We start from the raw sequence: 26,141 nt of genomic DNA on the forward strand, positions 1-26,141 counted from the left end.
TACATACAATGTTCTTTGCGGCTCTTAAAGCTCTTTACAGAGGAAGGCAAGTAGCAATGGGGGGAATAGCCGCAGAACTGATGGGACTTGCCCCAGTCACCCAGTAGGCGAATGGAAGAACCGAGAAAATCACACACGTCTCCTGATTCCCAGCCCTGGGCCCTCACCACTGGACCTAACTTGTCGCTCTCACAGATCCTGCATCAATCTGCTCACAGTGGGTCCCAGCTGAGCTCAAAGGGTTGGGAGATGGTCTTCCAAACCAAGCCCCCGCCTTATCCCCCAGCCTCCACTCCCAATGGAGATCTCGCTTTAGGACTGCAGATTTCACTTCTGCAATGTTAGACTCTTCCCCAGCGACGAATGACACAGCAGCGCAAGACTGGTATTTACTGGGACGAAACAATAGTTTATTCTACAATGTGAATACAAAGCGTTAAAGAAACAAAGCTGGGCTTGATTCACTCCTATTTCCGCAGTGAGATAGGATATTTATGAGCCCCTTTTCCATTGTGCATTGTTTTAAAGACCCAGGCGGAACCTACTACACTTTCTGGGCTACAAACACTAAGTTACAGATCGGAAGCCAGGACAGAGCCTGTCTGAATATTACATCTTCGAAACTTCCCGACAGCTCCCAAGCTTCAGGAATCTAGCTAGTCAATCTTCTATAGCAGACATAGCTGGGCACTAACTAAACTGGTGTGAGAAATGTGCTGAAGGCTTTGATCCTAAGCCCACTAACCTCCATGGAAATGTTCCCAGGAGCACGCAGAAGCAGAAGTTAACCCAGCTTGACATTCAGATCCCAGTGGGAATTTGCGGAGCTGGCGATTAGAGGAGGGGGGAAAAAACCCAAAGCAAAATATTCTTATCGCAAATTGAGCTGGAGTCATTGACACACAACAAGCACAGATCCCCCCTTCTGCCCCCACCACACACACAGGGCCAGTCGTGTCAGAGCAGAACCACACTTCCAGGCGGCAGCTGCCTGGGTTCATTAACTGGCTACCTCCTGATCGCAGAATTGCACCTATAACAGACTACGAGCAAGATCTCAGCTGCCAGGCCAGGAAGGCAGGGACTGGCTTCGGTGTCTCTAGGAATCCCCTTGATTTCCCTCCCAGACGGATACATGGGACAGTCTATACAATGGCTGCACATCACTGCTCAGCCTGTCTGTCCCACTCCAGCATCACATGGAGCTGGGCCCTAGAGGACAAGTCAATCCCCCGCCGAGCACCCTGCAGCACTCCCAGCCTGGCCCTGAGGCAGGGTCCCCAGCATGACAGTGCCTTGTGCTAGTCCTGTGCCACTGGGCCAGCCCCCTGCTCAGACACACTTCTGGCCCCTGCTCGCTCTCTCTTTCCACTGTGACCCAGGCAGCCCTCGGATCAAAAAATCGCTGTCAGTCAGCTGCCTCGTGGCACCCCAGAGGGGGAAGCATGTCACTGGTGGGACAGTGGGTGGAGGTATTTTCTCCAGGGCTTTATATTTAAGTTGCAGGGGCCCAGTCTGTAACACCCAAGGACTTGACATAAACACTGAATCAAAGTAAAAGAAACCCAGCTGGTGCTACAGCCCATCTGCCTAATAACTGGGCAGGGAGCTCGGCTACGCAGACACTGCTCTCTATCAAAGCAGCGGCTTGGTGGACAGAGAGCCTGACTGGGCCATCAGCCACGCTTCAACCCCCATCCCCGACCCCGTGTGGGAGAGGCAGCGAGCTCCCTGCTTGCTTGGGCTGGGGCACAAGCCAGCAGGAGCAGCATACAACGCGCTTTGGGATCCTTCGGCTGCACTAGAAGTGATGAGTGTTGCTATTATTGCTTGGCTCTGTGTCGCCGTGGAAACGCTGCCCTGAGCCACTAGAGGCTGGGGCCAGAGTCGGCTTCCTCTGCTGGACGGGAACTCGGGTCCTCTGGCTCTTCTGCTTGGTCCCCGGGAGACATCGCGTGCTGGGGGCCAAGGGAGAGCGCCTTGGGGTCGTTCCCGGCAGCCCCGTCCTGGTGCACCATCACCTGGGCGGGGGAGCCTGGGCTGGAGCTGCCCGAGGCCTGGCTGAAGTTCTGGAAGTTGTCCTGGACTCGCAGGATATATCTGTGCAGCACGCTGGCCCCATCCAGAGGGCTGGCGGGGGCAGGGTGGGTGGGCCGGCTGTGATGCAGGCGCTTCACCTCCGCATGCAGGCGCGACACCGACTTGTTCAGCTCGGTGATACGGTTCCCCAGGTCTGTGAACAAAGCGCAGGCACGGCCAGGTGAGGGCAGGGCTATGGGGAGAGCCAGCCCACCTTGCGCCCACAGCAGCCCACGGGTAACCATCACCTCTTAGGGCTCAAGAGCATTCCTGAGATTCGAGGATCCCCAGCTCTGCCCTTAGACACACCCACGTGTGGAGCTGGTTCTTGGGGTGAGCAAATAGCGTGGGCACGTTGGGCTCCAACTTCCAGGTGCCACTGCCCTTCTACCACATGGGGCGTCCGCATGGATCTTCTGCAGCGTAGCACAGACCATTACTGCCTGAGCTAAAGGAGTGACTCCACTGAATGGCAGCAGTAATAGGATATTATCCTTCAGGGCAATGGCCACTAGAAGGAGATGTGACCCACACATTGCTGGGGTGTGACACCTGCTTCTTCCTGACCCTCATCCTGCCCCCTTCTTCCCTCCCCTCCCCAGTGTATTATGGAGTCCCAGTCAGGCCCTCCTTGTTTGCCAGGGTGGAGGGGGCTCTCCAGAACTGCCAGTTAGTCACAGAATTTAAGGCCGGAAAGGACCTTAGAGCATCCAGTGTGCGCTGCCATGTATCACAGGCCACCAGCCAGACGCTAAGCCCAGCAACCGAATGAGACCAGAGTATCCCAGCCCACAGCAGACTAGGCTGGACGTGCCACAGGCAGCGAACAGGAGAGCCCGAGGTTCACCAGTGCCCAAGGCCCCGCGCAGGGCCAGGGTTACCTTTCCTCCTGCTCTCCTCGAACTCCCGCCTGGCCGTGTCGATGTAGCGCTGCACCAGAGCCTTAATGACCTGCAGCCGATAGGAACGGCGGCTCTCCCCGCCCAGGCCGACGTCCTCCAAGGCAGTGTTAGCCTGAAGAGGGTGGGAAACAAGGTTATGCAGGCACCAGGTACCAGCACGGCTTAGCATTTACCTGGCATCTTGCAACGCCGGGGGGCTCACTTGCCCTCTTCATGCAAAAAGAACAGGAGTACTTGTGATGCATGGAATGGAACATATATTGAGGAGATATATATACATACAGAGAGCATGAAAAGGTGGGAGTTGTCTTACCAACTCTGAGAGGCCGATTAAGTAAGGGAAAAAAATCTTTTGACGTGATAATCAGGATATCCCAGTACAGACAGTTTGATAAGAAGTGTGAGAATACTTACAAAATTGCCACCCGCAGGTCTGTCATTGAATGTCATTTGCAACAGAAAAGCTTCAAAAACAGACTCCAAGGAGAAACTGCTGAGCTGGAATTGATATGCAAACTAGATACAATCACCTTAGGTTTGAATAGGGACTGGGAATGGCTGAGCCATTACACACATTGAATCTATCTCCCCTTGTAAGTATTCTCACACTTCTTATCAAACTGTCTGTACTGGGCTATCCTGATTATCACTTCAAAAGTTTTTTTTCCCTTACTTAATCGGCCTCTCAGAGTTGGTAAGACGACTCCCACCTTTTCATGCTCTCTGTATGTGTATATATCTCCTCACTGTATGTTCCATTCCATGCATCCAAAGAAGTGGGCTGTAGCCCACGAAAGCTTATGCTCAAATAAATTTGTTAGTCTCTAAGGTGCCACAAGTGCTCCTGTTCTTTTTGCGGATACAGACTAACACGGCTGCTACTCTGACACCTCTTCATGCAGCCATTTTACAGTCCGTGTGGGTGCAATTCACCCAGACAGGATCTAGTCAGGCAGATGGAATTCTGGGAAGCCCCTGCCCCCTACATATCCCAGGACACGACTGGAAAAGAAGTTGTTTGCAACGGACTCCAGGGGAGCACAAGCCTGAGGATAAAGCAGCCTCACTGCCAAGGTAGCTTTCCCCAGGGCTTGGTCTGCAGACAGACAGACAGACAGACAGGGAACTTACGATGGTGGGAATCGGGGGGTAATCCTGTTGCCTCTTGGGTTTGGAGCAGCAAAGGAACCGGAAGATGCCCCTGGGGAATGCAGAAGGACATGTGTCATCGGGGGAGGGGGCTGTCACCGAAGTACAGCCAGCCCTGGGGACGCTACGCTCAAATCTGAATCCAGGTCCAAAGGGATCCAAAATCGGGGGGAGCCTGGAGCCGGTTTCTGGTTCTGGCCCAACGGAGAGATGAGCCCCAGCCACGATGTTCAGATCCGAACCGTTCCAGAATTCAAGTTCAGACCCTTCAGAAGAGATTTTATCCCCTAACTTTTAACCTCAACAGCTACCAAGCCGCGGCGCTGAGAGGGTCTGCTAGCCCCAGCTGCACTGCGGCCAACACGCCCTGAGAGCTAGAGGCCAGGGGGACACGCTTCACCCCACAGTGACTCGTCTCAGCGAGTGCTGGGCACTGGGCCGCAAATAGCAGCCTTTTAGCAACTGCCTCTGTATTAGGGTTGCCACCTTTCTAATTGCTGGTAACCAGCCCCCCGAGGACCTGCCCACCTCATCCCTTGAGGCCACGCCCCTTCTCCACCTCTTCCCCAAGGCCCCACCCCTGCCCCGCCTCGTCCCCCAAGGCCTCGCCCCATCGCTTTTCCTTTGGGGAACACTCCAGCGTTCCCTGCATTAGTTCCTTTCTCCAAACCCGTCTCGGTCTCCTCAGGAGAACTGGTGGAGAAACATTTCCGAAGAAAAACAATTATTTACTTGAAATGGTTCATGAAAACTTTCCAAATGTTCCAATTTTTTAACTTTTTTCACTTTTCCCCCCACCCTTTTCCCACTGAAATGAGGGGAAAGGGAGAGAAAGAGGGAAAAACCAGTTAACAAAAAAAAATCAATTTTCTGGTTTTCTGGGGTTTTTTGGTCAAACAAAATCTGAAAAACTTCTGAAAAAACAACCCAACATAATATTTTCCTCACAACTTTTCATAGTTGAAAAAAGGATATTTTGGGTTGAAAATAGATTTGAACAAAACCAGTTCAGCCAGCTTGGCACAGAAGTGACTCTCTTTGCAAAGTAGCTGATCCCCAGGCTGGGAAAGGCCAGTGGCTGGATGGCCTGGTGGCAAAGGCCCTGGATGAGGACTCAGAAGATATGGGTTCAATTCCCTGAACCACCACAGACTCCCTGTCTTATTGGAAACCCGGGGGTTGGCAGGCACAAGCCCCCACACTTCTAAAGCCCCCTCCCCCAGCCTAGTGGGAGGGACCACTGGACCCAGGGATCAAATGAACATGAGGGACGACAAATGAGAAAACCAGGGAGTGAGGTGAAGGTCATAGGTTCAAAATGAGGGTACCGGATGGGGACACTGGAGCAGAGAACCCCAGACAGCACCCACTGCTCTGCAAAGGTGTTGAGGGAGCCAGTGGACACTACCCAGTGAAACCCTACCCAGGTGACTATAGTGGGGTGGTTACCCCACTCCTGCTCTGAAGGGCTTAAACCAGCCCTGGGAGAGGGCAGTGGCAGGGGAAAGGCTGGGCTGATTGGAAAGCAGCCACAGCTGTGGCTGGCTTAATGAGGGCCCAGCTGGCCCTTATAGGAAGGCTGTGAGCCAGAGGCCCAAGAGGAGTCTCTCTGCAGGCTGGGAGAGAGCAGGGCCTGGCTGCCTACTGGAAGTGAATCAGGGCTAGGGAGAGCCAGGGGAGCTCCATGCTGGCAACTCCCCAGGCTGCAGGGGCTGGTCCGAGGCAGAGGAAGGCAGCAGGTCCGAACCCCCTTGTCTATGATGAGTGGTTTTTACCCTGCACTCTGCCCCAGGGAGCGGGGGCTTGATGTTGACTGGCAGTAGCCCAGACTGAGGCTGTGATGTTATGACTGTGATATAATATCTCATTGAAAGGTGACAGGGCCAGAAAGAGTTAATTAATTACTCCCTGACTGACCTGATGGGTGAGTGAACCCTTGAGGAAAGATAGAAAGATGAATAGATGAATAGATGAATGAATGCAAGTCTGCATTGTTAGTAGAAGGTGAGGGGTTTGCCTAGGGTTCTGATGTCAGCAAACAAGTGTCTTGTATATTGCTATAGTTTTAATTCAAAGATCAAAAAGAGATCAAAAATATATTTGAATTGATGATGAATGAGTATTATTTCTGTCTTGTCTCTTTGTCTAGTGTGTGTCTTCCTGAACTGTTTAATGTTTAATGGAAAACTGTTTAATGGATAAATTACTCTGTGCTAATGAGAAGATATTTGGGAGAGGGTTTTCTCAGCTGCTGCAGAAATGTAGTGCTGCTGGAATGTATCCTCCTTCATCCTCCCTCTCCTTTGGTTTCAAGAGGGGTGGGTGGGGAAAACTTTAAGCCAAAGATATGAGATCCCTTGACATTGACTGAGCCACCCTGAATATGGAAATTGGACTATGGACTACTATTATTAAAGGACTTTTCTTCTACTACAACTCTCTCTACTATGTATTTGAACCTCAGTCTGTGAGAATTGGTCTGTCTGTCTATTGATTCTGTCTCTTTTTCTTCTCTTTCTTTTTAATTTAATAAATTTTAGTTTAGTTTTACTAATTATGCTATAGCATGTATTTCTAAGTTATAATTGGGTATAACTGGGTGGTGTATTGGATGGGATTGGAAGAACCTTTTGATTTTTATTTTATAGTAAGATTTTTTGATTTTTAGAAATCATCAAATCATCACATCATCAAGGTCTGGGGAGTTGCGAGGCTGGAGGGTGAACTGCGGGAACTCGTGGTGGTGACTTCTAGTGAAGTGAGAGTAAGTTTGAGTTGTTAAGTGCTGGTAAATCTAAGTATTGAAATAACCACCAGCATAACCACCAGCATGGTTTTCTGCCCTTTTTGCCTGACCCTTGAGAGGCAAGTGGGGATTAGAGGGTTGGGGGTTTCCCAGAGAGGGGAGACCTATAGAGACTGGTGGGGGTATTGCCAGGGGGCAGCCCTCGGGTAAAGGGGCACTGGGGTCCAGGAGGGACACAGGGCCAGCTACAAGCAGGACACGAGCCTGCAGAGGGCGCCCAGGCTGGAAAAGAGCTAAGTCCCTGAGACAACCAGCAGGAGGCGCCACCAGGTGCGTCTGTGCCCCATTACAGCGACCTTGGGCAAGTTACTTTGTGCCTCAGTTTCCCACAGGTACAATGGGGATTATTCTGGCTCATGAGGCTGAGCTGACTAACATCTCTGAGGTGCTCATGTACTAGGGTGACTCACTGCCAACGCACGTGGTGCGGTTTGCGGAGCTGACATCACCTGACTGAGTAGAAGAGGGACTTTGGTGTGGGAATGATGTTAAACGGCACAGGCAGCGTCAGGCCCTCCCTGAAGTAGGACAGGTAGAGTTTGGAGCGGGCGAACTTCCACTCCACGTCCGCATCGTCCTGCAAAGCAAGGAAAGCAGGTTGTGATCTACGCTGGGGCCAATCCTGCCTCCTGCATTGGGCGGCCATCAGAGACCTTTGAGGCCGTGTGTGATCTTCCCACCCGCCCTCTAGAAGCCCCATGGTCGCTACCATTCTCTCAGAGCACGGCCAGCTGGTCTCACAACCTGCCCCATATAATGGGTGAAATGGTATTGAACGGCATCGGCACATGCAGGGGAGAGAGACAGTTCTATCACCGGGGAGAGCCATGGGGCTGAGGCTCTGGGATGGAGGCCGGCTCGGTTCCTGGGAACTGGCTGCAAAACTCATCAAGATCACAGGTGTGGCGCTAGCTGGTGTGACACCTGGGCATCCCCAGCTGGTGGGCGGGGCCTGATCCGCTTAAGGATGCACCCAGGGACCCTTCCCCAGCATGCGCCAGCCATTGTTCTGCAGCCGGGCAGGAGCGGGCTTGCTCGGTGACAGGAAAGTGCTCTCATGCCAAAGGACACATGCTAGGCCCACTGCAAGAGCTGTGCCCAGTGCAGGGTCGTCAGCAGAGGGACTCATACTGACTGGCTGCACAGAGGGGACTTTCACCCTTGTACAAGAAGGGTCCCCAGTGCATGTGTGAGGGAGAAATGCAGCCACTTCTGAGGTGGGGCACCAGACAGGGCACAGCAATACTATACCCAACAGGATTAAATGCAGCCACTTCTGGTGTGGGGCACCACAGCCCTCTCGATAGTGCACAGCAATACGACAAACAACAGGGATTGTATTTTGATGGGGGCTTGGGGGAGGAAGGAGGAGGGAGATTTAGGGGAGGCTGAATGGAATTGCCCCATTGCTGGTTATTTTAACAGGGCTGAGAGTGCCAAGGAGAAGAGAAGCTGCATAAGAGGAGGCCCATTCACCACGGGGTCACTCTGCTCCAGGGCGGGGCCCGGGGTGCAGCCACACTCTGGCGGGGCTGCCAGCAGCCCTAACCTCGATCTTCTGGAAGGAGTTGGTGATCATGGCGATGAGCATGTTGAGAAGGACGATGACCATGACGATGGTGAAGATCCCGTAGAGCGCCCGCCCCACGAACTCCACCAGGGCGTACTGGGGCATGTCCACCACGCTGTACTCCTCCATCCCAAACATGGTCCAGAACAGGAACTGGAACGTCTCGTTGAAGCTGACAGAGGGGGCGGCAAAGAGCAGGGCTTGGTTACAAGCCGGGCATTCCCCACCCTAACAAGTGTGCGAGACAGCCCCGATCCTGACCCCACCGACATCAGCAACCGCTTCCCAGGGGAGGCAGGATTGGCCTGTGTGTCCACTAGATCTTCCTGAGTGAGTCCTGACTCCTACAGGACCCTTCAGGAGGCACCTGCCAGCACCCACCTGGGCCCCCAGGAAGGTTTGACTGAGATGCAACCTATATTTTCACCCCATTATTCCTTGTTAAATCCCCACCAGCACCCCGCACAACCCTGCTCCCTCCTGAAGTGCCCGGACATCCCAAACACTGGATCACATCCCCTCTGAGTCCTCATCGCTGTCTTCAGCTTCATTTTCCCCATAGCCCACCCCCCACCGGGCTTCTTGGAATCCTCTAAACCAGGCCTCCCAGTTCCACCACAGGCTTCATCCGCAGAGCACCCCAAAGTGCTGCCCCTCGGCTCCCTGCTCACGCTACAACCCCATTCACGTCACTGGCATGTGCCCAGGGGCCAGGGATCGCCTGGATACTGCAGGGGCCTTTGACCCTTTCTCTCAGCCTCAGGCATCGCTATGCAAAGCATCTGGCCCAGCTCAGCCCTGCCCTGAGCCGGGAGGCCGTACTTCCCCAGCCGCTGGAACTCCTGGTAGTAAACGTAGGTGTTGTTGAGTCCGCACAGGAACGCGGTGAGAATGATCATGAGGATGAACATGAACCTGTGGGGGGAAAGCCCAGAGAGGAGATCAGAGAGGCAGGGAGCCGCACGGCCTGACCTGGAGGACTCTAGTCTGATAAGCCCTGTTCATAGTGGGGATGTGTCCAGCGCACAAATTCACCACTGGCCCACCCCCAGCACCGGCACCGTCTCAGCCAGACAATTATCCTTCTCACCCTTTGGTACGATGACACTATGGAGACTGTGGTGGCATACATAAAACCGGCCACACTGGGTCAGACCAAAGGTCCATCTAGCCCAGCATCCTGTCTTCTGACAGTAGCCAATGCCAGGTGTCCCAGAGGGAATGAACAGAACAGGGAATCATCAAATGATCCATCCCTTCGCCCGTTCCCAGTTTCTGGCAAACAGAGGCTGGGGACACCATCCCTGCCCATCCTGGCTAATAGCCATTGATGGACCTGTCCTCCATGAACTTCTCTAGTTTTTTTTTGAACCATATTATAGTCTTGGCCTTCATAACTGTTAGAGGGCTTTCCCTTCACCTCCTCCCCTGGTTCTTGTCATGCAGACAGAAAGCAGAAGACCAGAAGTGCGAAGTGCAGGCAATGCAACGTTTATTGGGGTTAGTTCCAAGCAAACATGGTCACAGCTCTACACGCCGGCAGAGTCTGTTCCCCAGTGTTCCGTTCCCAGCTCTGACACCGCAGAGCGTTTACCCCGTGTCCCCCTTCCCAGCTCTGACACCGCAGAGTGTTTAGCCATGTCCTCCTTCCCAGCTCCGATGCTGCAGAGCCTTGTCTGTTCCCCATTCCCATTTGCCCATTCCCTATTCCCATTCTCATTTCCCCTTTCCCTGTTCCCAACTCCTCCTCCTTAGCAGGCCCAGCTACACCTGCAATGCACGCCCACAGTCCCACCTCTTACAACTTAGAGTCATGTTCCATTTTGGGTCTGGGGTCTTCATCCCACCTCTTTTGTACCCCATGGGAGGAGTAAGGAGTGAGGTTGTGCTGCGGTCAGGGACAGGCATTTCTTTGGTCTTCTAGTGTTTTATACCTCCCCTCCCCAAAGCCCCTTTGCCCCTCCCAACTGGTTGCTTGACTTTGCCTTGAGATAGGGGTTGAGGCAACCTTAAAATGTGCTCTGGAGTAACACTTTAACTGCTCGTATCTGTTCCCATTGTACTAACAAATCCAGCTGGCTAGGCAGAAGCAACATCAGTGTCTTTGTCCCTTGTTTACACATTTTAGTATTAGAGTATCAAAAAGTCAAAACCAAAATTCTATCTCAGGATAACAAAAAGACCTATATACTAACAACAACATCCTCTGGCAAGGAGTTCCACAAGTTGACTGCGTTGTGTGAAGAAATACTTCCTTCTGTTTGTTTTAAACATGCTGCCTATTAATTTCATGTGGTGACCCCTAGTTCTTGTGTTATGAAAAGGAGTAAATAACACTTTCTGATTTACTTTCTCCACATCAGTCATGATTTTATAGACCTCTATCATATCCCACCCCCAGTCTTATTAATCTCTCCTCATACGGAAGCTGTTCCATACCCCTAATCATTTTTGTTGCCCTTTTCTGAACCCTTTCCCATTCCAATATCTCTTTTTTGAGATGGGGTGACCACATCTGCATGCAGTATTCAAGATGTGGGTGTACCGTGGATTTATATTAGGGCTGTCAAGCGATTAAAAAACTGATCGCGATTAATCGTGCTATTTAAAAAAATCGTAATTAATCGTGCAATTTTTAAAAATCACAATTAATTGCATGATTAATTATGCAGTTAAACAATAATAGAATACCATTCATTTAAATATTTTGGATGTTTTCTACATTTTCAAATATATTGATTTCAATTATAACACAGAATACAAAGTGTACAGTGCTCATTTTATTTTTATTGCAAATATTTGCACTGTAATAAACAAAAGAAATAGTATTTTTCAATTCACCTAATACAAATACTGTAGTGCAATTTCTTTATCAGAACATGCATCCGACGAAGTGGGTATTTACCCACGAAAGCTCATGCTCCAAAATGTCTGTTAGTCTATAAGGTGCCACAAGACTCTGCTGCTTTTACAGACCCAGACTAACACGGCTACCCCTCTGATATTTATCAGAACGGTTGAACTTACAAATGTAGAATTATGTACAAAAAAAACCTGCATTCAAAAATAAAACAATGTAAAGCTTTAGAACCTACAAGTCCACTCAGTCCTACTTCTTGTTCAGCCAATTACTCAGATAAACAAGTTTGTTTACATTTGCAGAAGATAATGCTGCCCGCTTCTTGTTTACAATGTCATCTGAAAGTGAGAACAGGCATTTGCATTGATGGCACTGTTGTAGACAGTGTTGCAATATATTTACATGCCAGATGTGCTAAAGATTCATATGTCCCTTGATGTTTCAACCATCATTCCAGAAGACATGCATCCATGCTGATGACGGGTTCTGCTTGGTAACGATACAAAGCAGTGCGGACCAACACATATTCATTTTCATCATCTGAGTCAGATACCACCAGCAGAAGGTTGATTTTCTTTTTTGGTGGTTTGGGTTCTGTAGTTTCCGCATCAGCGTCTTGCTTTTTTAAGACTTCTGAACGCATGCTCCACACCTCGTCCATCTCAGATTCTGGAAGGCACTTCAGATTCTTAAATCTTGGATCAAGGGCTGTAGCTATCTTAAAAATGTCACATTGGTATCTTTTTTGCATTTGTCAAATGTGCAGTGAAAGTGTTCTTAAAACAAACAACATGTGCTGGGTCATCATCCGAGACTGCTATAACATGAAATATATGGCAGAATGTGGGTAAAACAGCAGGGGACATATAATTCTCCCCCAAGGAGTTCAGTCACAAATTTAATTAATGCTTTTTTTTTTTAACGAGCATCATCAGCATGGAAGTATGTCCTCTGGAATGATGGCCAAAGCATTAAGAGGCATATGAATCTTTAGCGCATCTGGCACATAAATATCTTGCGACGCCAGCTACAACAGTGCCATGCGAATGCCTGTTCTCACTTTCAGGTGACACTGTAATTAAGAAGTGGGCAGCATTATCTCCCACAAACAAACTTGTTTCTCTTAGTGATTGGTTGAACAAGAAGTAGGACTGAGTGGACTTGTGGGCTCTTTTACATTGATTTGTTTTTGAGTGCAGTTATGTAACAAAAACCCTACATTTGTAACTTGCACTTCCACAATAAAGAGATCGCACTACAGTACTTGTATGAGGTGAATTGAAAAATATTATTTCTTTTGTTCTTTACAGTGCAAATATTTGTAATCAAAACTAAATATAAAGTGAGCAGTGTACACTTTGTATTCTGTGTTGTAATTGAAATCGATATATTTGCAAATGTAGAAAAACATTTAAAAATATTTAATACATTTCAATCGGTATTCTATTGTTTAACGGTGTGATTAATCACGATTAAGTTTTTTTGAGTTAATCGTGTGATTTATATAGAGGCAATATGATATTTTCTGCCCTATTATCTCTCCCTTTCCTAATTATTGCCAATATTCTGTTTGCTTTTTTGACTGCCGCTGCACAGTGAGTGGATGTTTTCAGAGAACTATCCACAATGACTTCAAGATCTTTCTTGAGTGGGAACAGCTAAGCTGGACCCCTATGCCACTGTGGCTCTGTCTGCATAACCCCATTGTGGAGATGAGGCTGTCAGCCCAGGAAGGGGTTTTCCGTCACCCTAGGAACACTGTCGCCCCGAGCGTTCTTCCCTGGACCTAGCTGGAACTGTGCCGGGGGGTAGGCTGGGGGGGTTCACACCCTGGCTCTGTTGTAGCTACGGCAACCTAAGTATAGACCAAGCCATGGACTTGGATCCACAGGGATGGGGCTAAGGCATCCTGCCAGGGAAACATGGGGCAACATGCAAGGCAGCTGCCAGTGGGTAATATGCAGTGCCAGCCCCCCGGGCTGCCCAGCAGCTCATTCCCCAAGGTGGGTGGGGGGGCAGAGGGTGGAAGGGATTCAGCCCCTACCGGATCATGTCGTCAATCATCTTCCCAATGGAGATCTGCAGGGTGCCCAGGGACTCATGGGCGGGCAGGATGTAGGCCAGGCGGGTGAAGCTCAGCATGCTGGTCACCGCAAACAGCACCTCGGCGACGAACTGGGGGTCTTCGGGCTGCCACTCGTGCCGTCCTGAACACGGGGAGAGGAACCTCAGAGACACAAGGCTGGAAAGCGGGGGAGGGAGGGGGCCTTCGTTGTGTGGCCTATTGGATAAGGCGCTGGGACTGAGGGCTATTCCTGGCTCCGTCACTGGCCTGCTGGGTGAGTCCCTGTCCCGCTCTGTGCCTCAGTTTCCCCACCGGTAAAATGAGGATAATGACACAGACTTACCATATAAAAGTGCCTCTAATTGTCATTCCAGAGTCACAGCCATGCTCCAGTTAGCTCCCCAAAAGCAAACCCTGCCCCCAGGGCGGGCTCCTCAACCCCCCCGCCCCTCCATCAGTGCTTCGCCAGCAAGAAATAATCACAACTACCAAGGCCCGGCTCTTACCACTTTATGCCAGATCCCCACAACCAGAACACTGCAGATTTGCTCCCTGCAGAACGGTCTGTCGCTGACCCCTGCTGGCGGCCGGGGAAATTTTCCTGGTTTATTTAAGCGACCGGTATTTTAATTTACTGTATTATAACGATCACGTTTTCTTTCATTAATGCTGTTTCTCTGCTAACATCAGTAAATGCGGGGGGGTGATGTGTTCTCAGAGCACCGCTTGGGCAGGGAATTGACGGATTCCCAGCTTGTGGGGCCAGAGAGATCCGAGTCTGATCACCCAGCTAATACAGGCCAGAGATTCCCTTCACATCGAGCCAGTGACGTGTGGGGGGAGGAAAAGGTCCAGCCATGAGCTGGAAAGGGAAATCTTTCAAAGCAGGGTATGCGGAGGTTGAACAGAGGGGATGGGACGGCTCGGGGGGAGGGGGCCTGGGGAAATGATCCAAAGCCAGTCGCCAAGCCACTGTCCCTGCCAGCACTGACAGGCCTCCTCGTTGGTAAGAGGCCAAGGAGCGAATAGGCCATAGAGAGCTCCTCTCCCCCGGAGAGAGGTGTCTCTGCAGGGCAAAGCCGAGGCCCAGCAGTGGGGCAGGGGGGAGTGAGGCAGAGCCATGCAGTAGCCGTGCTGGGGATGAACGTGGAGCACTAGACACGCCGAGCAGGAGGAGCGGGGCCGGGCCAGCGGCTGGAGGGGGCGGAAGGAGGCTGAGATCAAAGCCAGGGTGCCCCGGCGGTGGCTGCTCACCGGCTCTGGTGAAGTAGTAGCACTCCGGCGAGGAAGGGGCGTCCAGGCAGTGCAGGTGGCCCCTCCCGGCGACCAGCACCCGCAGGGCGAAGGAGGCCAGGTACAGGCTGAGGATGACGACGTCCAGGCAGTTCCACAAATCCAGGAGGTAGCTGTGCAGCCCCTCGATCCACACCTCCTTGCACTCGTACCAGAAGAAGCCTGCCAGGGCGGGGTGACGCGTGAGCACCAAGCCCCCTCGGGCTGACACCTCCCCAGGGGGCAGGTTGGATTCAGCCTCCGGGCAGAGCTTTCCCCTCTGCAAACTGGGGGGAGGAGGAGGGAGGAATCATCCTTTCTTCTTCTCCCTCGTCTGCCTTGCGTCTCTGCCCCGTCAGCTCCCGTGGGCAGGGTGTTCGTACAGCACCCGGCACAGCAGGGTCCTGATCGCAGCTGGGGCCTCCAGGGGCTTCCGCGATACAAGTCACGATGACTCCTCGCTACGGCCCCCTAAATGCTCCACCCCAGGGATCTACACCCTGGAGAGATCTGCAGGCCGCTCCCAGGCCCTAGACGACCCAGCACCCAGCCTTGCCCCCATGGGGAGGGTTTCACCCTGGACTGCAATGGATGCAGCATCCGGCCCTTAGTCCTCTTATCCCTTCCCCACGGATCGGTGCCTCCAGCCCTTTCATCCCCATTGCTGCTCTTCTCTGAATCCCCTCCCGCCGCCTGCATCCAGCAGCCCCTTGGGCACTGGGCTTAAAAACAAAAACAGCCCCGGGAGCACGTAGCCTGCGGCAGGCAATCGCTGCCGGTGCTCACGGGAGGATTCCGACCCTAGGGGCTCAGCTCAGCCGATTCCAAAGGGAGAGTGCGGCTCCCTTCACAGCTAATTGATTATCGCATCGTACCAGGGCCAGGGAAACCATCCACCCAACTCATTCCCGTCGGCTGTTCTCTCTTCCCCAGAGCCCTGGGGCCCGGCACATTCAGACAGTGTTGCCTGCTGGAGGCTAATTTCTCTCCCCACGTCTATCTGCCCTGAAACCTCCTGTCAATGTAGGAGCTGAGAAGACCTTAGGGACACAAAGCCCTTCGGGGGGCTGATTTGGGACTGAAGATTATTAACAGCCGCTGCCTCTGTGCTGGCTTCAGCGCGGGCAGTGAGAGGTCTCGGTCCAGTCCCAGACGGGCGCGTGTCCCTCTAGGAACTGCCACCAGGCCCCGTGCTGGCCGTCTCAGCAGAGGCGGCAAGAATTCAGTCAGCCCTGGAGAGGAAACCCCCCTTCACGCCTCTAGACCCAGCCCCCGCTGCTACGCATTGGGATGGGGGGCGGGGACTGTGCCCAGAGGGATTCAGAGGTCAGGGTTGCTGTAGCCAGAGGGATGGGGGGGGCTGTAGCCAGAGGGATTCGGGAGTGGGGGGGCTGTGCCCAGAGGGATTTGGGGAGGCAGGGGGGCTGTTCCAAGGGGATGGAGGGGCTGCGCCCAGAGGTATTCGGGGGCAGGGGCTGTGCCCAGAGGGATTCAGAGGTCAGGGTTGCTGTGGCCAGAGGGATGGGGTAGCTGTGGCCAGAGGGATTCAGAGGTGAGGAGGGCTGCGCCCAGAGGTATTCGGGGATGGGGGGGGCTGTGCCCAGCGAGATTCGGGGAGGCAGGGGGGCTGTGCCCAGAGAGATTCAGAGGTCAGGCTCCAGAGGGATGGGGGCTGTAGCCAGAGGGATTCGGGAGTGGGGCTGTGCCCAGAGGGATTTGGGGAGGCAGGGGCTGTTCCAAGGGGATGGAGGAGGCTGCGCCCAGAGGTATTCGGGGGCAGGGGCTGTGCCCAGAGGATGGAGGGGGCTGCGCCCAGAGGTATTCGGGGGGGCAGGGGGCTGTGCCCAGAGGTATTCGTGGGGGGAGAGGGGCTGTGCCCAGAGGGATTCCAAGGTCAGGGTTGCTGTAGCCAGAGGGATGGGGGGGCTGTGCCCAGAGGGATGGAGGGGTGGCAGGGGGGCTGTGCTCAGAGGGATTTGGGGATTGGGGGGGGCTGTTCCCAGAGGGATTCGGGAGTGGGGGGGCTGTGCCCAGAGGGTGGGATTCCCTGGGGTGCAGACAGTTGACACAGGGCCTAAGCACCCTAGTTAAGACAGCAGCAGCCACCTGCTTCTCCTTGAATCCTGTGCTTTTGTCGTCCCCTGCCAACACTCATCCCTGCCAGGCGACAGGGGCAGCTACCTACCAGCCACCCAGACCATGTGCAGGGAGTTCTCCCACACGATCTGACTGCGTCCCAAGAAGATGTGATGCTTGTGCTCCAGGAACAAGGACTCCACCAGCAGGAAGATCAGGAACCAGAGGTACGAGGCCGAGTGGAGGAGGAACTTGATCACTGGGATCTTCAGCATTTTGCCAACCTGCCCAGGGATGCACAGGCAGCGTCACACCTCAGGGCTGCAAAGAGTCCCACAGCTGCCAATGGAGGGAAGAGACCCACAGCCCCACGCTCATCCTGGCCTGCACAGGGACCCATTGAACTCACTGGGTGGGGCTGCACAGACGCAACGACTGCCTCTCCTCGGGTCATCAGCACCACCATGCAGAGCTAAGGGAGGGACTCTATTAGCAGACAGCAATAGTAGGCTGTTACCCTACAGCGAAGCAGCTGTTAGCGGAGGCCACGACACACACTTAGCCAGTGTGTTATGTAAGGATCTCCCCAAGCAGACTGGGGCTCAATATGCAACATACAGTTGAGCGAGGGGGAATATTTAAGCATAAATCTCCCCCTACCCGAGCATTTGCAGCAGCAAATCTGAAGTGCTGGAACAATGGAGAATGAACTCAGAAGGGGCAGAGATATGGTGGAGTTCAAATTCATGGGACATAGGTGGATAATTCACACCCACACATTGTTGGCTCAGTTCTAGGGAGAGAAATCAGTAGAGCTGCAATCAAGTTTCCATGGGCACGTAGGGATTGCCAACCTGGATGAGACCCGAGGTCTCTCTAGCCAGTCTCTGGTCTCTGAGGGCCCAGCACTGGCTGCACCAGAAGGAGATGTAAGAACGCTGCAGTAGCAGATGAGGGAGAATCTGCCCCCTTGTTGGGTCCCATCGCGGCCTGGAAGGCTGCTCACCCGCGACTTTGGGGCAATCCAGTACACCAGGCTCAGGAGGGGCATGGTCAGGAAGATGGAACAGGAGACAAAGAACTTCCAGAGCGTGTTGCTCCCGCGCCAGCCCGACAGGCTCCCGCACCAGATGGACGACAGCACTTGTTGGCAGATGGGATGGGCAACAAACTGATCCAGAAAGACAAGACGGGAGGAAATCAGTCAGTTGGGAACAAAAATATTTATAACCACCAGTAGCTTTCTGTTGCCCCAGCCCTTTCAGCCCCAAAGGTCCCAAAGCCGTACACAGGCACTCTCTGTTTCTAAGGAGCCCTCACCTACCAGTGACATGCAGCCACCTCTTGGGTGCCACATGGTTTAGCCGCTGCATAGCTGCACTGCACGAGGGCTATGGGCATGGGGTGAAGGATGATCCCACAGCCAAGTGATATTCGAGGGGGGAATTTAGAGAGGAACGGTGCACCCTGGAACCGGTCCCCGGGGTTCACACCCTGACTCCCAGGGATCGTTAGTGACGTCTCATCTGAAAGACTGTGCCTGCGGCGCCCCCTAGTCCTATGCTGAGGTATTGGCTCAGTGCTGAGCGCCGCCTAGGGACACCAGTCTCCTCTCTGGACTCACCCTCTTCTGGTTGTAGTTGACGGCCAGCCGGAGCCGGGCGAGGTTGGGGATGCCCTCCTCGAAGGCCTGGCTGTCCAGCTCCTCCTCCTCCTCCTCGCTGTCCCCCAGGTCGTTCAGCACGGCTGTCACCTCGCTCTGGTTACGGCACATCCCCAGCAGCTCAAAGGCGAACTCCTGGCTCAGGAGCTCCAGGCAGAGGTACTCTGGCTGCGGGAGGGGAACAAGCGGGGGCACAAGGGGACAGTACCTGAGCGCAGGTCCCATCCCCTTCTACTGCTGCAAGGATTTTCCTTGTGCTCTTTGTCTCTGGTCGGTCACGGCTTTGCCTCCTTTATTTGCGCAGGGGGCTGGAGTTGCCGACCTCTCAAGGTCCCTTCCAGCCCTACATTTCTATGACTGTATGACCGTAGTCAAGAGGGGCCATTTCTGTGGGGCCCCTGCCATAACAGCACAACAAGAGGTGCTCAGAGAGAGAGGGCCGCACATGTACATATGTAAAATTAACCTGTGGAACTCCCTGCTGCAGGGTGGGAGAGAGGCAAATATCTCAGCCAGGTTCAATAGAGGATTCGGCTCCCGTGGGTGCCAGGATGCACATGTTTGAACATCTCCCCGGAGTGGAATCAGGGGGAGGCAAAATTCATCCCCCCCCCCAACCCCTGGCTCACACTGGGGAGGGATGATGACTGTTAAACCCCCAGGGTCCAAATTCAGAGCTGGTAGAAGCAGGTGTAACTCCACTGAAGTCTAGCATGTTGCACCTGCCTCTCTTCGCTCCCTGGGTCCTGCAGACCCGTCACCCCAGGGGAGGTGGAACCCTGTATTCTGAGCACACAACCACGGCTACCCGCAGAACAAGGATGGACGGAGAGCGGAACGGAGACCCCAGCCTCAGCATGGAGACCGCGGAGAGCCTCACCTTGAACTCTGGCTCCTTGCAGGAGAGGCGCTGCAGCTCCCGGCTGAGCTTGAAGGCGGTCAGAATGGCATCCTCGCTGGCGATGGAGAGGTAGGCCCGGCTGGCGATGCCCTTGTAGGTGTTGATGCGGAAGAGGGAAAACTTGAGCAGGTCGTACTTGCGGCCGTTGCTGCACTCCAGGCAGGTGCAGGAGATCTTGTGGGGCCGGGGGATGGCGTGGCCTTTCTGCACCAGCATGTCCACGATCTCGTAGAGGTCCTTCTCGCAGGCCAGGGTGAGCGGCGTCACGCCGGGGGCGAAGCGGGCGTTGTCGATGGAGCGGTCGAAGAAGGCCATGGAGAAGGACTTGATGTCCATCTTGATGCTCTTCTCCTGGTCCAGCCGGTCCAGCAGCATCTTCACCACCTGGGGCTGGTTGGTGTCCACGGCGACCAGCAGGGCCTCGTGGATCTGGCGGAAGTCGAACTTGACGTAGCGCAGGAGGGTCCCGGTGATTTCCCCACCGCCCGTGCGGATGGCCAGGTTGAGGGCTTCCCGCCACGCGCGGTCCTCACTGTCGGCCTGCTGTTGCAGGATCCCGTCGCTCCCCTGCAGCAGCTGCCGCACCCGCAACAGGTCCCCCTCCTGGATGGCGTCGAGGAGCTCGCTGGGGAACTTCAGCTTCCTGTTGACTATCTCCCTCCAGTTGGGTTGCTGCGAGGGGCAGAGAGTGGCACAGTGGTGGGCATGCCTCTGCGTAACCCCCACCTGGAGCCAGGGCTCTGCCGCTGGCAGGCTCCCAGCACCAGCTCCTTGGAAAGGAGCCCGCCAGCTGCTGGAGCCCTGGCTAGAGGTGGGGACTGGGCGGCCTGAGAATGGCAAGCTCCTTTCTGCTGAGCAGAATTGATGTTCTCCTCAGTTTCATGCGTGCTAGGCAACAGCAGCCACAGACGGTCAATTTCACATGCATCTTTCACAAATGCCATCGTGTGGGGGGTTAGAAATGGAATTTTTAGGGCTCTCCAGTTTGCCAGGACATTTCAGTAAATTTGCTTTCATTCCAAATTGGAACAAATACCAAAATCCCCTGTGAACCCAAATCCCTGGAGCGTGGCCAGCTGCACCCAGGCGTTCTGAATTCCACCTCCTGCTCTAGCCACTAGAGCACTTTTCCTCCCAGACAGGAGCCCAGACGTCCTGAATCTCAGTCCCGATTTAGCCATCAGATCATGTCCCTCCTACGAGTAGCTAGTAGCATCCCGAGATCTGCAGGGCGGCTATTCCTGGAGAACTCGCAAACCCATGTAACCTGGATGTATCTGGCTCTCAGTTATGCTGGAGCAAAGCCAGAGTCGCTCCATTGAGGTCTGTGGAATTACTCCAGGGACGTACCTGAGAGCAGAACCCAGCCCCTCCCCACGGCTGTCAATTGGTTGGAGCTACCCAACAATGAATTTGGCTCAAGGATACGGGCTCGAGCTTCTGGCATCCAGTGGTTCTTTCCCATTTAGGGGGGCTGGGCTGGCTTGAACTCTCCCTTCTGCCCCCCATACCGTCAGCCCTTGCCATCATTGGATTGTTGTTGTTTTTTTTTACCTCAGTGCTAAGAGGCCCCCGGTGAGATCCGCCCCTCCTCTGTGCTAGGTGCTGTACGTACACACAGCAAGAGCCAGTCCCTGCATCCAAGAGTTTACAGCTCAAAGGGACAAGACGGAGAGAGGAAGCTGAAGTTTTATTCTTCCCTTTTACAGATGGGGAGAGAGATTAAGGGACATGCACAAGGTCTTGCCCCTGGAGTCTGCAGCCGAGGCAAACCCCTGTCCAGGGCCTCGCACACAAGACATCAGAACCCGAGTCAGGGAACTGAAATTCCCCCAGGTAGACAGGCCATCACAGGCCACCTCCTCACCCACCGCGCTCTCTCAGTTTGGATCCAGCAGCTCTTTTCAGACCCAGCCTCGCCCCTACGCTGCCATTCTCTCTCTGAGCAGCAGAATTGTCAGGAAAGAGAAGTATGTTGGAATGGGGGATGAGAGAGACCTGCTGCTAGCTGGGAACCCCTCTTTCCCTTACTCCTCCCCTTCCAGGCTCAGAGATTGCAGTTCCCCGCGTAACATAACACATGCCGCCTCGGGAGAAAGGTGGTGGCACTGCCTAATTACCTGCTGGCTAATTAGCTCCCCAGGTTTCATTAAGCATGCCTGATTGAATTCACAGCTTGGCTATTTCACAGCACCTCGACTGCATTAGAGCCAAATGGAGCTGGAAACCAGCCAGGGATGCTCTTTAAAGAACAAAAAACAAGGTGGGGGCTGGGTGCCGGGCTCAGGCACAGCTGCTCAGAAGGGCCCTGCCAGATACAACAACAGCCTGCGGTGGGGAGAACAGCTCAGAGCAGTCAGAGTGGCAAAGAGCTGGGAACGGCCCCTCTAGGGCAGGGGTGGGCAAACGTTTTGGCCCAAAGGCCACATTGGGGCTGTGAAACGGTATGGAGGGCCGGGTAGGGAAGGCTGTGCCCCCCAAACAGCCTGGCCCCCACTCCCTCCCACTTCCCACCCATGACTGCCCCCCTCAGAACCCCTGACCCTTTGAACCCCCCTTGCTCCTTGTCTCCTAACTGCCCCCTCCCAGGACCCCACCCCTAACCACCCCTGGGACCCCAACCCCTATCCAACCCCCCCTGCTCCCTGTCCCCTGACCCCCTCCTGAGACCCCTGCCCCCTGGGACCCCACCACCTATCCAACTTCCCGCCCCCCGATCCTTTCGGAACGTGGCCCTGCGAACGTGGGTGGAGGACTCAGGAGGAGCAGGGGCAGCCACGCAGCGGGAGAGAAGCGACGGTTTCCCCTTCAAAGCGCTGCTTCTCTCCAGCCAGCTGCGCGGCTGCCCGGTGCTCCTCCTGAGTCCCCCGGCCGCGTTCCTCGCACTCCCGCCACCTGCACCGCTCGCCTGCTCCCCTGCCTCTGCAGTGCAGCCCCTCCCCCCCTGCGGGGGGTGCTGCCAGCACGGTGAGCTGAGGCTGCAGGGGAGGGGAGACAGCAGGGAAGGGGCCAGGGGCTCAGGGGCCAGACAGGACGATCCTGCGAGCCAGATGTGGCCTGCGGGCCATAGTTTGCCCACCTCTGCTCTAGAGGCTGGTCCACCTGAAGGATAACAACCTACCACCACTGCCAGCAAATGGAGTCACTCCTTTAGCTCCAGTGGTAGGGGGCTGTGCTATGGCGCTGGTATTCTGAGGTTCAAACCCTGCTGAGTGGATGGGAACAAGCTGTATCCTTTGGTTCATATCTAAGTCTCTGTTGTGCTCACTTCCTAAGAATATGTACGAAGAACAGAAGAGGTGAAGGGGGATTGAATTCCAGGGGACTATCTGCACCAGGCACCTGATTGTGAGAGTGATGCTTATCTAGTCACGCAAGAGAAACAATGCCATGTGAGTGACTTCAACACCCAATTGGAACTAACCAACTCAGCTTGGTAACTGACCATTTGCAAGGAACTAGTTGCAAAGGAGCTCTGGCTGGAGAATAATTCAGCCTGTCACATTGGCTAAGATCAGAGAAGTCAGGAGAGCTAGGTTCAGCTCCCAGCTCCGCAACTGACTCACTAGGTGTTGTGAGGCAAGTCACATCCCTGCTCTGTGCCTCAGTTTTCCCATCTGTAAAAGGGGGGAAATGAAACTCAGAGAATGTCAGAGATCTAAATGGGCTGTAATAGCACTACACAGAAATGTGGCATAGGGAGATCATTGTAATTAACTCAGAAGGCCAGAAGGAACCAGCATGATCATCTGTTCTGACCTCCTGCACATCACAGGCCACTGAACCTCACCCACACACTCCTGTAATAGACCCCTAAACTCTGGCTGAGTTACTGATGTCTTCAAATCATGGTTTAAAGACTTCAAGTTACAGGCAATTCACCATTTACACTAGCTCAAACCAGCAAGTGACCTGGGCCCCACGCTGCAGAGGAAGGCGTCTCTGCCAGTCTGACCTGGGGGAAATTCCTTCCTGACTCCAAATAGGGGGCTCAGTTAGACCCTGAGCATGTGGGCAAGACCCACCAGCCAGACACCTGGGAAAGAATTCTCTGTAGTAACTCAGAGCCCTCCCCAGCTAGTGTCCCATCAACGGGGGGGGGGGGCTACTACTAGCAGCAGAGAAGCTCATGTGTGGCACTGTAGGCATCTCATCATCACAGACCTCCATCCTCTCCACAGTCCAGAGAACAGAAGTTGATCTCAGTCACTTGCAAATGACACAGAAGCAGGTCTGTGGGGAAGGACAGAGGTACAGTCTGGGATTCCAAAGAATGTCCTATGTTCAGGGGAGCAGCTGCTCAGATGGCTAAGCTGTTGCATCATTACCTGTTGCACAAACATAGAGCGAGAAATAGCTTTCCTGTTAGCCCCAGAACTTCTGCAGTGTCCTCTGCTTCTTTCGAGCGTGACTGATTAATATTTTCACCTCCGAGGTTGGGTTATTAACAGTAACTAAATACACGGGACAAAATATTCATTTTATATTACTAGATGCTCCTGTCCAGATCGACTCCAAAGCATGTAACATACAGCACCACTAAAATGCAGCCACCTCTGGAGTGGAGGGAAGCAGCTGAGCAGAGCACAGTACAACTGTGTGCATTGGGGGGTGGGGGATATTTTGGATAAGGGTTCCTGAGCAAATCCCCACCACTTACAAGCATGAATTCAAAAGCATGTTACTAATATCAAATCCTTAAAATTCACCCCAGGCCCGGGCAATAGTTCATTGGCCCCATTTTAGAGATGGGGAGATTGAGGTGCAAGAGAGGCAAATGATTTAGCAGCAGAGATGGGATTAGAAGGCAGGAGTTCCTAGCTCCCAGATCAACAGACTGCACCTCCCTCCCCTGGGTCCTTAAAAGATCCAGCCACACACTGTGCGCTGCCTGGAAGTCGGTACCTCTGCAGCCCCTTGGAAGGATGAAGGGCTGAGCCAGCTGTGATATGATTCAGGCCAGGGATTTGAGGGGCCAGACCACGCCTGCTGCAACTCCATTGATGGCTTGGTCTCATACTGTCTCAGACTTGGTGCAGAAACCATCACCCATCCCGGCATCATCCATGCCTCTCTCGCCCCACTCATCTTTTAAATGCCCAAGAGCGCTTCTTTAAATGAACCTCACCCCAGGGTTCTCCTGCTCTGTTCAGGTCACACACTGGTCACGGAGCTCTCACAGCCAGCCAGGGGGAAAGAAAGCAGCGGGACCCAGGAGAGGGCCTCTCACAAAGCGCTCTGAAGATCACAGTGGCTGAGAAGCCCCTTAGCACATGATCTCCATGTGCCACCCACATGCAATAGACTGGGTGAGCCAAGGACCCTCGCCGAGGAGAAGCCCCTGTCTTAAGTGGCCAGCATCATGTTGTTCAACCTTCCTACCAATTTTCCCTGCTCCTCCTCGGAGCATTACCCCACGGGGCACCGTGTGGCCCCAATGCTGGTACAGGACAGGCAAGGCGGGTCTCACCATGGCAGGGCTGTTACAGAGAGGACTCTGTTACTCACCATGATGCTTTCCATGGCCAGCAGATCACTCCGCTGCGCCGGTCGCTCCTTGCCTAGAAGCAGCCAGCTGGAGAGAGGGCAAGAGGATGCTCAGGGCCCTGGTCACCAGTGGGAGAAGCTCTGGCTCAGAGCCATTGCCCAAGGCCATTCACATTCACAAGATGAAGTTCCGAACTATGCCACGGCTCAGCCCAGGAAGCTCCGATTTCTGCCCTTCTCCCTCCACCTGGGCAGCAGCTGGCGTCTTATTTCCTTCCTCCGTTCTCCCTCCAGCACCCTGGGACAAGATGAGGTCTTGTTTGTCCCTGGCATGGGTATGACCAGGTAAGAGCAGCAGGACCCACCTGCCCCTTCCCCAGAGAGCAGGGCGGCTCCAGGCACCCAGAGGGCGAAATTAACGAGGGCAGAGGCAACTCGGCAACCGCCCTCCCACACTGCTGCGGGGAAACTACAGGTGTTTTTCTCTGGTTGTTTTTCTTTCCTCTGTCTCTCTCTCTCTCTCTCCAGCCCCTTTTCACACCTTAATCCTTTCCCTGCAGCAAATGAACTCCTTGCTTAGATCCAACAGGCCTCTCTGGAGAGCATCAAAAGAATGGGTTTGGCTGCTGGGGTACAGCCCTCACATTCAGTATCCAGGTTTATCTCAGACTCCAAGACCAGAAGGGATCATTGTGATCACCTTGTCTGACCCTCTGTACAGCACAGGCCAGAAAACTGCCTCACAATAATCCCTAGAGCGGAGCTTTTAGAAAAACAACCACTATTGATTTAAAAATCGTCAGCGATGGCGAATCCACCATGACCCTGGGTAAACTGTTCCAATGGTTAATTATTCTCACTGTTAAAAATTCATGCCTTATTTCCAGCCTGAATTTGTCTAGCTTCCACTTCCAGCCATTGGAACATGTTAGACCTTAGGCTGCTGCCAGAGTGAAGAGCCCGTTATTAAATATTTGTTCCCCACGTAGGTACTTATAGATCGTGATCAAGCCACCCCTTAACCTTCTCTTTGTTGAGCTAAACAGACTGAGCTCCTTGAGTCTATCACTATCAGGCAGGTTTTCTAATCCTTTAATCATTCTTGTGGCTCTTTTCTGGATCCTCTCCAATGTATCATCCTTCTTGAATTGTGGGCACCAGAACTGGACACAGGATTCCAGCAGTGCTTACACCAGAAGTAAAATAACCTCTCTTCTCCTACTCGAGATTCCCCTGGTTATACATCCCAGGGATTGCATTAGTCTTTCAGGCCACAGCATCACACTGGGACCTCATGTTCAGCTGATTATC

The 26,141-nt window shown here is 53.5% G+C and overlaps 1 protein-coding gene across 2 annotated transcripts; it reads right to left on the reverse strand.

Moving 5' to 3' along the window:
* Nucleotides 1-902: 902 nt before the first annotated feature.
* On the reverse strand, nt 903-25,104 carry LOC120396050 (short transient receptor potential channel 2-like). Of its 2 annotated transcripts, XM_039520935.1 has the most exons (14): nt 25,004-25,104; nt 24,852-24,918; nt 19,323-20,015; nt 18,404-18,610; nt 17,786-17,950; nt 16,889-17,063; nt 14,686-14,886; nt 13,411-13,573; nt 9,329-9,421; nt 8,486-8,678; nt 7,386-7,513; nt 4,113-4,182; nt 2,961-3,093; nt 903-2,233 (listed from the first exon to the last, which is right to left on the reverse strand). In XM_039520935.1, the coding sequence occupies exons 2-14, from the start codon at nt 24,864-24,866 to the stop codon at nt 1,869-1,871; spliced, it is 2,601 nt and encodes an 866-aa protein (XP_039376869.1). In that variant the 5' UTR covers nt 24,867-24,918; nt 25,004-25,104; the 3' UTR covers nt 903-1,868. The 2 variants fall into 2 exon arrangements, with proteins under 2 accessions (XP_039376869.1, XP_039376870.1); XM_039520936.1 differs by lacking the exon at nt 25,004-25,104 and having other exon boundaries at nt 24,852-24,930.
* Nucleotides 25,105-26,141: the final 1,037 nt, after the last annotated feature.

The sequence above is a fragment of the Mauremys reevesii genome, linkage group 1 (assembly GCF_016161935.1).
Source record: "Mauremys reevesii isolate NIE-2019 linkage group 1, ASM1616193v1, whole genome shotgun sequence".
Classification (NCBI taxonomy): domain Eukaryota; kingdom Metazoa; phylum Chordata; order Testudines; family Geoemydidae; genus Mauremys; species Mauremys reevesii.